The sequence below is a fragment of the Lepidothrix coronata genome, unplaced genomic scaffold (assembly GCF_001604755.1).
Source record: "Lepidothrix coronata isolate B3197 unplaced genomic scaffold, Lepidothrix_coronata-1.0 Scaffold214, whole genome shotgun sequence".
NCBI lineage: Eukaryota > Metazoa > Chordata > Aves > Passeriformes > Pipridae > Lepidothrix > Lepidothrix coronata.
The window spans coordinates 527692-538864 of record NW_016690394.1 but is presented as its reverse complement, the minus strand read 5'-3'; the positions used below and the strand labels follow the sequence as shown (position 1 = coordinate 538864).

General features: G+C 56.9%; 2 protein-coding genes across 2 annotated transcripts in view; one reads left to right on the top strand and one right to left on the bottom strand.

Annotated features, from left to right (window-relative positions):
* Positions 1-1602, bottom strand: part of SZRD1 (SUZ RNA binding domain containing 1) — a 15635-nt gene extending 14033 nt beyond the window's left edge. Inside the window, exon 1 of the mRNA XM_017833430.1 lies at positions 1496-1602. Within this exon, the coding sequence (XP_017688919.1) occupies positions 1496-1585 (90 nt within the window). The 5' untranslated portion in view covers positions 1586-1602. The remainder of the gene's footprint in view (positions 1-1495) is intronic.
* Positions 1603-4113: 2511 nt separating this feature from the next.
* FBXO42 (F-box protein 42) overlaps positions 4114-11173 on the top strand; it is a 46611-nt gene continuing 39551 nt past the window's right edge. Inside the window, exon 1 of the mRNA XM_017833424.1 lies at positions 4114-4155. The gene's annotated coding sequence lies outside the window, so the exon portion shown is untranslated. The remainder of the gene's footprint in view (positions 4156-11173) is intronic.

Sequence of the window (11173 nt, the reverse complement as noted above, 5' to 3'; positions counted from 1 at the left end):
ATCGAGCTCTGCTCCCAGGGAACAAGGGACAGGAGGAGAGGGAACGGCCTCCAGCTGTGCCAGGGGAGGGTCAGGTTGGACATCAGGAGGAATTTCTCCCTGGAAAGGGTGGTCAGGCACTGGAAGGGGCTGCCCAGGGAGGTTTGGAGTCCCCACCCCTGGAGGTGTCCAAGGAAGGCCTGGCCATGGCACTGAGTGCTCTGGGCTGGGGACAAGGTGGCCATTGGGCACAGGGGGGATCCATGGGCTGGGAGGGCTTTGCCAACCCAAATGATTCTGGGATTCCTCAAGGAATCTCCCTGCTCAGCAGCACTGAGTAGAACCACAAACTCCCAGCAGTTTGGACCAGAAAAGGGTGTGAGAAAGGACAAGTGACTGGGATTTTTCCTTCTAAGGGCTCTAAAATCCCACCTGAGAAGCACTAGCAGGAAGGACAAGGACGTCCCAGGGCTGGGATTGGAGCAGCAGGACCATTTTAAACCATTACTCAAGGCCAGAGTCATCACCAGCTCCCACAAACAGCCATGTCCCTTCATGGAGCGGTTTGGGAGCTCTGGGATTAACTCCGACGCCGGGCAGGAGGCTCCCAGTGACTGCAGCCCCCTGGCATGGGCAGGAGTGGCAGCTCCCGGTGCCAGCTGGGCCCTGGCACCTCTCAGGGCATTGAGTTACAGCTCTATTTTGTCCCCTGGCTCCGGCCGGCTGTAACCCAACCCCTGCCCAGGATCCCGTTCTCTCTCCTCCCCAACTCACTGCCAGGGGGTCCTGGTGCCCCCTGGCCCCCCGCGACCCCCGGCACCTCACGAGCCCGAGGTTTGCCCGGCAGGAAGGTTTCCTCTCCCCGCAGAGCCCCCGCCCACGCTGCCCCTCACACAGTGATTTTGGGTGCGAGCAGCGCCCACCGAAACTCGCGGGGCCTCCCGCTCTGCCCCACGTGCTGCCGAACGCCGGCTCCGGAGCCGCCGCTCAGAGCGCGGCACAACTTCGGCCGCGCCGGGAGCCCCCACGCTGTGCCCTAAAGCAGCAGCGCGCTCAGGACAAGAGGGAAAAGCGCCCTGGAGGTGACCCCGCGGTCCCCAGGTGCCCTGCGAGAGTCCCCGCGCTGCCGGGGGGGCGCGTTCTGGCGCTGCAGAGGGAACGCACCGCTCCCGCCCTCCCCGCTCGCACCACGCGGAGCTCCGTGCGGGGCCGGGCCGCGACCCCCGTGCCCCGCCAGCGCGGGGGGGAGGGGGTCTGGACAGCGAGGAGCAGCCGGGGGCGGGCGGGCGGGCAGGGAGCCGCCCCCGGCGCTGAAGGCGGGCTGAAGGGGCCGCGAGGAGCGGGGCGGGGGTAGCCCGGGACCCCCCACGCCGAGCGAGGCCGCGGCCCCTTTAAGAGGCCTAGCACGGCCGCGGGCCCGCCGCGCCCCGCCGCCTCCTCCGGCGGCCCCGCGCCGCCCGCCCGCGTCCCCCCACCGTGCCGGGCGCTGCCGGGCGGCCCCCGCGGCCGCGCTCACCCCGCTGTCGGCCGCCTCCTCCCAGCTCTCCGCGACCTCCTCATCTTCCATTTTAATTCCCGTCCGCCGCCGGGCCCGCGCCCCGCGCATGCGCGCGCCGCCCCCCACCCCCCCCGCCCGCGCCCGGCAGCGCACGCGCACCGCGCCCAAAGGGCGGGAACGGGCGGTTGGAATGGGGGCTGCGCGACGGCGCCTCCTGGCGGGCGGGAGGACCGAGCGCAGGGCGGGGCGTCCCCCTTTAATTTTGGGGGCTTTGCTTTAATTTTGGGATGTTTTCCCTTCAATTCTGGTGTAATCTGTGTCTATTTGGGATTTTTCCCTCTTGATTTTGGGGTGTTTTCCCTTGATTTTAAAGTGTTTTCCTTAATTTTGAGGTGCTTTCTCTAATTTTGGTGTGTTTTCCCTTAGCTTTGGAGTGTTTTCCCATAATTTTGGTGTATTTTCCCCCGATTTTGTGGTGTTTTGCTTTAATTTTAGGGTGTTGTCCCTTATTTTTGGGGTGTTTTCCCTTAATTTTGAGGTGCTTTCTTTTACTTTTGCTGTGTTTTCCCTTAGCTTGGGCATATTTTCCCTTAATTTTGAGACGTTTTCCCTTAATTTTGGGATGTTTTCCCTTTTGACATCTTTTCACATAATTTTGGGGTCTCTGCCTTAATTTTGTGACGTTTTCCCTTATTTTGAGGTGCTCTCCCTTACTCTTGAGGTGTTCGTCCCCTAATTTCTGAGTGTTTCCCTTAATTTTAGTGTGTTTTCTCCCAAGTTTTAGGTGTTTTCTCTTGATTTTGGTGTCTTTTCCCTTAATTTTGAGGTCTTTTCCCTTAGTTTTGGAGTGTTTTCCCTTGTTTTAGTGTGTTTTCTCTTGATTTTGAGGTCTTTCACCTTAACTTTGAGGGGCTTTCCTTTAATTTTGAAGTGTTTTCCCTCAATTTTGATGTCTTTTCTCATAAATTGGGGGTGTTTACCCACAGTTTTGGGTTCCTGGTCAAATCAGCCCCTAAATTTAGGAAATTTTGGCCACCAATCCAACCTCTCATCCCTCCCATGTTCATCCATCCCCAATTTGTGTCTCTCCATCCAAGCCCTCAGCTGCTCTAATGGAGCTCAAGGACCAGCCCAAACCTTTAAAAACATCAAACTTCCCTCAAAAACCCTCTAATTTATTCAATTTATCTCATTTACCCCCAGGATATTCCCCACGCTGATGTATTATTTTAAGCTCTGCGCGACGCAGAGGTGTCTGGGGTGGGATCTGCATTTCATTTTCCTCACTCCAAGCCCACATGCCCCTTCAAGCACCCTAAAAATCCTCATTTCCACCCAGGAAATCACAGAAACTGCCCTTAAATCCCGAATTTCCCCTCAGAGCAGCCACATTTGCCGGCAGATGGCGACTGGATTCCTTAAAAGCACCAATAAACCTCCACTTCAAACAAACCCAGATGCAAAGCCCGGGGCGTGCGGCGCTCGGGGAGGTTTAAATCCTTGGATTTCGGCTCTTTGGGCGGCTCAGAAGGGTGCGAAACACCGTCCCCCCGCCCTGGGAGCGGGAGGAAAAGGCGCAGCAGCCTCGGGCTGTTCCTGCCCATCCTCTGGGATTTTTCCAGAGGGAAACAGGCACCGAGTTTTCCAGCAGCCGGGCATTGTTGGCTCCATCCCATGCAGCGTTCCAGCGGCGTTTTCCCGGGCGTTCCCCTCCATCCTGCTGCAAGAAGCCCCATTCCCAGCCCTGCCTGACCGCGGGCATCCTTTGGGATCCTTTGGGAATGTGGTACTCACCTGGTGGGGGGTGAATCCCACGTCTCCTGCCGGGTTATCCCAGCCCTCCACGGGGCACTTGGGACACATTCCATGTGCTATCCCGGGCAATCCCAGCCCTCCGCGAGGCTCCTGGCTCATCCCCTCGGGCAGGGAAGGCGCCTGGGATGCCGGGCGGGCTCCTCCCTGTGGGATGCAGCTCTGTGGGAGCAAAGAGAGGGCGGCGGTGACTCCCTGTGCCCCTTCCCTAAGGAATAATTTCCGCACGCCACTGGCCAGCGGGATTGGCGCCAAAACACAGCGGATGTTCCCACAGGGAACAGGCTCCGCTCCCTCCTTTCCTCACCTCCGTGGCCAACGGAGTACCAGTGACCTCCGGGCTCGGGGATGGGTCACATCCCGCTCGCCCGCCGAGCCCTCAGGAGGTTCCAGGGCTGGGGGAAACACACAGGGCTGGGCAGGGAGGCTCCCCGTGCCCGCGCTGTGCCTCCTGGGGCTGTGGATGAGGGTGGGAGCCCGGGAAGGGAGAGGGACAAGGAGCGGGACAGGGAGCAGGACCCGCCCTGACCCCTCCGCCTCAGCGCCGACCTCCCAAACATGGCGGCGCTGCCCGCCCGCCGCTCCCAAGATGGCGACAGGACCCGTCAAACATGGCGGCCGCGCCCCTATGCGGAGCGTTGACCTTCCCATCATGGTGACTCCGCCGGTCCTGTTCCTCCCATGTCACGTGATTCCGGGGGCGGTGCCGCGCCTGCGCAATGCGCGGCCGGCGCGGCCGGGGCGGTGGCGGGAGGGCGGGGAGCGAAGATGGCGGCGCCGGCCGGGGCCGTCACCGGGGAGACGCGGCCGCCCCGCCGCCCGCAGCCCTGAGGGCCCGGCCCGGCCCGGCCCGGCCCCGCCGGCAGGTGAGAGCGGCCCCGCCGCGCGGCTTCCCACGGGCGCGGCCCTTCCCGGGCGGCGGGACGGGCCCATGGGGCGGGACGGGCCTGGCCCGGAGGGACCCACATCTGAGGGAGGAGGGTGCGGTGAGACCTTCCCCCCCTCCCCTCAGGGGTTTTTGGGGGGTCCCTACGCAGGGAAGAGCCCTCGGGGGGGTGTAGCCCGATCCCCTACGGGGGAAGCCCCTTCCCTGCCCCGGGGGGGCGGCGCCGGGCTCCCTCAGGGCCCCAGGAAAAGCCGTGTTTCCCCCCCAAAACCCCATGTTTCCCCCCTCCAAAAACCATCTTTCTCCCCCCAAAACCACCATTCCCCCTGAAAAAGCCGTTATTCCCTCTGAAAGCTGCGTTTCCCTCCCAAAACCCCACACTTCCCGCTCAAAAGCCATGTTTCCCCCAGAAAAAGCCGTGTTTCCCTCTAAGAGCCTTTTCCCCTCAAAAAGCTGTTTACCCTTCCCAAAAAGCCATTTGTCCAAGAAAAAAGGCCGTTCCCCCCCCAAAATCCATGTTTCCCTCCCTAAAAGCCACATTTGCCCCCAGAAAAGCCATTTTTCCCCAAAAAAATCCATGTTTCCCTTCTAGCAGCTGTTTCCCCCCAAAAGCCGTTTTCCTCCTAAAATCCATGTTTCCCTCCCTAAAAGCCATATTTCCCTCCCAAAAAAGCCATTTTCCCCCAAAAAATCCTTGTTTCCCCCGGAAGCCGTTCCCCACAAAGCCTTATTTCCACCCAAAAGTCACGTTTTCCCCAAAAAATCCGTATTTCTCCCCCCAAAAAGCCGTATTTCCCCCCTAAAATCCGTTTCCTGCCAAAAGCCATCTTCCCCCCCTAAAATCCATGCTTCTCCCAAAAAATCCATGGTTTCCCCCATAGAAGTTGTGTTTGCCCTCAAAAGTCCGTATTTCCCCCCAAAAATCCGTATTTCCCTCAAAGAAGGCCACGTTTCCCGCCAAAATCCCTGTTTCCCCAAAAAGCCGCATTTGCCCCCAGTGTCCCGTTATTCCCACGTAATTCCCCGTGAATCCACATCTCCCCTCTCATCCCTTCGCCCCTGTGTGTATAAATCCCTGGATTTTGGCCCTGGCATTGCTGTGCTGGAGCAGCCGGTGGGATTTGGGGTGTTGCTCCCCAGTGTTTTCCCTGCCAGTCTCTTTTGGGAATGGCTTTATTTGGGATGCTTTTCCTGTCTCTGCAGGGGCTCAGGGATTATCTCCTGCTGCCCAGGCCTCTCCCGGGTGTCTTTGGCTTTTCCAATGGGGTTTTCCAATCGGGAAGGGCATTTCTTAGGAGGGGCAGGAGCAGAGCTTTGGTGTCTCACTGTTAAGGACCCGAGTTCCAAGGAATGCTTGGAGGAGGAACAAAAGGGGGGTGGAAACCGTTGCCTGGGGAAGTGTTCCATGTGTGGAATAACCCTGGGATCACCAGGAATATCCTTGGCATTCAAAAGGCCGGAGCTCCAGGGAGCTCCTGCAGGTCAGCAGCTGGAATTCTTCCCCTTGGCTGAAGGGACAGGAATTCCAGGGAATTCCGGTGGAGGTGCTGCTGACCTAAATCTGGGCCCGGGGTGGGAGGAGGCCTTTTCCCACCTTTTTCCCAGGCGGCCTCGGAAAGCTCCAGGTCGGGAATGGTGCTGGACTGTCCTGACAAAGTGCAGCCACTTCTGGAGACAAGTCCCAGAGTGGGATGGGAATCCAGGAGCTGACTGCCTGTTATCTCCTCATTCCACAGCCCTCAGTGTTCCCACCACAGTGTTTTCCCTTAATTTTGAGCTGTTTTCCCCTAAAGTTGATGATTTTTCCCTTAATTTTGAGCTGTTTTCCCTTAAAGTTGTTGATTTTTCCCTTAATTTTGGCGTTTCCCCCTAATTTTGAAGTGGTTTACCTTAATTTTGGTGTGTTTTCCTCTAATTTTGGCGTGTTTGCCCTTAAATTTGGTGATTTTTCCTTTAATTTGGGATGTTTTCCCTTGATTTTGGGATGTTTTCCCTTGATTTCGGGATGTTTTCCCTTAATGTTGGGCTGTTTTCACTTAATTTGGGTGTGTTTGCCCTTAATTTTGGCGAGTTTTCACTTAATTTTGGCGTTTCCCTTCTCTCCTTCCTTTTCCTCGATCCCGAATCCCAGTGGTGTTCCCTCAGATTGTGTCTCCCTGGGGTTGGTCTTTCCATGGTGTCACAACTGGGAGAGGAGAAAGCAAGATCCTGGGCAGAATTCCAGCTATTCCATAGAATCCCAGGCTGGTTTGGATTGGAAGGAGCTTAAAGCTCATCCCATTCCAACCTGGGACACTTTCCCTATCCCAGGTTGCTCCAAGCCCTGTCCAACCTGGCCTTGGACTCTTTTTTCCAAGGCAGGATGGTCCTGTCTGGCATGTGGAGCTATTCCTACATGGATTCAATCCCATTCTCCAGGGGTTTTGTGTCTCCTTCGCGTCCCGTGGTGGGTTTGGCACAGCAGGGATGTTTGTGTGTGTTTTTCCTGCCGTATTCCCGGGAGTTTTCCCTGGCAGGTGACTCCACCCGGGCAGTGTCTCTTGTCCGTGGTGGCAGGTGAAGCTCTTGGCTTTGGGAAGGCTCTGGAATATTTGCTCCCGTGGATTTTACAGGCAGCACATGGGATTTGGAATTTTAATCCGAGTTCCCTCCAGCCTTTAGTCCCTGGGATTCTGGTTTTCCCGGCATTTGGCTGTTGGAGAAGCCCCAGGAGGAACCTCACCTGCGGGACACGTGTTCCTGCCCTGCCTGGGCTTGGAATGAAGGTGGGGATGGTTTATTCCAGCTGTGTTTTGACTTGGGAATTTCAGCCATTGTCGGCTGCGCCTTCCGGAGGGGTGTTTGCTCCCAAGGCTTCCCGGGATGTGTGGATTATCCCAGCCTTGACTCAGGAACGTAAGGTATCCGATGCTGCAGCTTTGGGGTGGGAGCCCGGGCACGGTGTGTTTGTGCATTCCCAGCTGATCCGTAAAGTTCTGCTTCCAGGGCTTCCCAGAGGCGTTGGGGCACAGCCTGCTCCCATCCCAGCCACTTCCACAGGATGTGAGCAGGGGCTGCTGGAAAAGGCTTCCCACTCCCTGTGTAAACAGAGCTGCGCCTCCCAGGGAAGTTGTTTTTCCCTGTGCATTCAGGCAGGGAGGGCTTTGTTGCAAAACATCCATTCAGGCTTTGCCCCGATGGAGTTTCCTTTGGAAATGCAGCATCGCTTTGGGATGGCTGGGAGGGCTTGGGAAAGGTGGTAGAGCCAGAGCCGGGCTCGGATTTGGCCCAAATCCTGGTAAAAGCCGTGGAAAGAGGACTCTGGGATGTGCTCCATGGGTGTCTCTCCAGGTAAGAGCTCCTTTTGGAGCATGTTTTCCAACTGCTGCTGTTTCCTGGGGATGTCAGTGGCTCAGGCTGTGCTGCCATGAGCAGCTTTTGATGGAATTTAGGAATCCAGGTCAGAATTCCTTTTGAACTGCAGGATAAAAGCGGATCACGGTGACACATCCACGTGAAAATCCCACCTGCAGAAATCAGGGCTCCTTCCCTCGGGAATCTGGCTGTGTTTGCTCCCCCGTGCCTGTGGAAATGTTGCAGAGATTTGTCTTTGTTTCCCGAGCTCCAACTGCGACGTTTGGGACTGGAGATCCCCCTTTCCCCCCTGCTTAAGGGAGTCCAGCCCCCGGGATCGGCACTCCCGACCCGCGGGATCTCTTCCCGTGTTTCCCGTTCACTTGGAAGCCTTTCCCTGGCCTGTTTCGTCTTGGGCTTGTCGTGATTTGGGTTTTGAAGGACTCAGGGAAGTTGGTGGAGCTGCTGGAATTTATGTGGAGCTTCTTGTTGGACGGGACTTGGAACAACATGGTGCACTGGAAGTGTCCCTGCCTGGGCAGGGCAGGGCATGGGATGGGCTTTAAGGGCATTCCCACCCAAACCACTCCAGGATTCCAGGACTCTGTTAGGTGTCAGTGGGCAGAAGATCATCTCTGGTTTCAGGAGTGATTTGGGGTTTTCTGGGTAAAAAGCAGCTCATAAATGTCAAAACTTTGCTGTGGGAAGAACTGTCCATCCCAAAACTTCTCAAATCAGGGGATCTGTGACAGAGATTAACCATTCCTGCCGGGTTGTGTCACTCTGGAGAGCCTGCAGTGATCCAAGTGATTTATCTGTGCTTTAGAAAAGAATCCTGAACCCTTTGGGTGCCGTTCTCAGCCCAGTGCCAGTCGGGGTGATGGATGGGGGCAGGATTTTAACAAACGGAGATCTTGGGAAGCTGCTATTGGTTGGAAATCCACACCATTGCCTTGGATGTTATTTGCTCATTAACATAGCAGGGATTTGCCTTGTTTTGTTGTTGTCTCTTTCCCAATATTGAATATTTAGTGTTTTTAGGCCTCACTAAACAACCAGACTTGAGCTATGACTTAAAGGATGGGAGGATAACCTGTGTATCCCTGACATCCAGTGCTTCTCCTTTCCCCTTGACTGAGGAACAAAAAAACTCTATAAAAAATAAGAGCAAACTCTCCAAATGGGTGGAAACTGCAGCAAATCCTCCTCCAGCCTGGGGGTGGGTCACACTCCTGAAATCTGTGCCCACTGGAATTCCTGGGTTGGATATTCCTGTCCTGGCTCGATTGTTTTGGGGGTTTGCAGGGTGGCTCGTGGGTGCTGTTCCCAGCCCCTCACACCTCACTGAGTGGGCATTCCCTGGGGATTTAGTCCCATTTCTTCATCCTGTAAAGCCTGGGCTTGGACAGGACATGGAGCAATCCTTCCAGTTTTATTCCAGGGTTGTGTCACCACCACTCCTGGGCTGTTCCTCACCTTGGATCACCGAAGAGGAAAGAATTCATCCTTCCCACCTGCTTCACCTCCTGAGATTGAAGGGAATCCTCTGTTCCTCACAGTTTGCTGGGAGCTGGTTGGGATTCTCCCCCCCAGGGTGCTGGTTTGTGGAGGGGCACCAACAATCCCTGTGTGCCCAGGGAAGGACCCAGGGAACAGCTGGAGCTGTGCTGGGGGGTTGGGATGGATCTCAGGGAAAGGTCCTTCCCCCAGAGGGTGGTTGGCACTGACCAGGCTCCCCAGGGCAGTGCCATGGCCCCAAGGCTGCCAGAGCTCCAGGAGGGTTTGGACAATGCTCTGAGGGACAGGAGGGGATTGTTGGGGTGTCTGGGCAGGGCCAGCAGTTGGATCCATGATCCTCGTGGGTCTCTTCCAGCTCAGGATCCTCTGTGTTTACAGAGCTCTCCCAGCTCCTGTGGCCGTGGAATGAGAGCCACTGTCCAGGCTGCACAGCCCGAGCTGCCATGGGCAGTTTGAGCGGGGAGATGTGATGCCTCAGAGTTAGTCCTGCCTCAAAACCAGGATTTCCCTCTGTGCCAGCCCCTGGTGCTGCCCTGCACCAACACCAACACACCCACGGACCTTCGGGCTCTTGGGTTCTCCCCACCCTGCCCAGCACAGCCAGAGCTCTGTGCTCTGCACTTTGCAGGGGTTGCTGGGGGGGGGTTGCCCTCCCTAATTAATATTTTCTGCTGAAGAAGCCCAGCCCTGAATTCTGGCACGTTCTGAATTTGCACAGTCCAGCCCTTCCCACAGGGCTCGAGGGAAGAGCTGAGTTCTGGGTTTGCTTTTCAGAAATTCTGCACTTTCCATCACCCTGCTGTGTTTGCAGGAGTGTGGCGTGGAATCATGGAATGGTCTGGGTTGGAAGGGACTTTAAGGATCATCCAGTTCATGCCAGGGACACCTCCCACTATCCCAGGTTGTTCCAAGCCCCATCCAACCTGGCCTTGGACACTCCCAGGGATGGGGCAGCCACAGCTTCTCTGGGCACCCTGTGCCAGGGCCTGCCCACCCTCACAGCCAGGAATTCCTCCACAGTATCCCATCTAGCCCTGCCCTGTGGTGCTGGGAAGCCATTCCCTTGTCCTGTCACATCCGTCTAAACTCTGGAAAGGCAGCAGCACAGGTCAGGGAGCCAGAAAAACCTCTGGGACATAATCCTGGTGCTGGGGAGGGTTTGCTTGGCCTCACCGTCTTGGAGCTTTTCTCCTTTACCTGCAGAATGGGGTTAATCCCCACTGTGGTGCTTCCCAGCCTGGCCCTGAGCTGCTGGAATCTGTGAGGGCAGGATGTGTTGGGCAGGTTCTCCTGGTGCTCCATGGCCAGAGGGGTTTCTGGGCTGGTGTGTGGGGTGGAAACTCCTTTTGTTCCACATTGAGAGAGAGAAAATGTCTTTAATGTTGCAAAGTGTCTGACAAACACATTAACCTGTCCTTACCCCCGTTTGTGGGACCAGCCCTGCTCCTGGGCAGTGCTGCTGGGTCAGCCAGAGTTGGCAGCTCCCACCAAGGGCTTCCCACTGGGAATGACACAGATGAGCTTGGAGGTGGCACACGAAGGTCTGTGCTGTGACTCCGTGAGTGACATGGTTGATGTGTCAGACACGGCTCTGTGGGCAGGATCAGCAGGACACAGACCATTTGTGGTGCTCATCCCCTGGCAATATCCGTGTGGAGATGGTACTGGATATCCTGGTGTCCTGCCTGCTAACAAAACATTGCCTCAGCACTGCTGCCTGCTCAGCATTCCAGCTGAGAGCTCCGGGAATCGATGGAAATTAAACCTTGGCTGCCCAGTCTGCACCAAAACGTGTTTTCTTCCAGTGTATCCTTCTTTTTTTGTGGCTCAGAAGGGTCCTTGGGCTCGGCCTCTCTGCAGGTGAAATGTCCCTGGGCTGCTCCTCACTCGTGTTCCGCAGTGCACAGAGGGACGTTGGGGTCGGTGAATTTGGGTTGGAAAAGTGGCAAGTCCTCCCTTCCCAAGTCCTCCTTGGCCGGTGGCAGCGGCTGGACACGATCCTGGCTGTGCCCAGTGGGGTGAGAGGCTGGTGGGGCACCTGCAGCCCCGGGGGCACTGCTGGGACCCTCCGGACAAGGAGGACCCGGAGGGGCTGGAGCGTGTGCAGGGAAGGGAACGGAGCTGGGAAGGGGCTGGAGCAGCAGGAG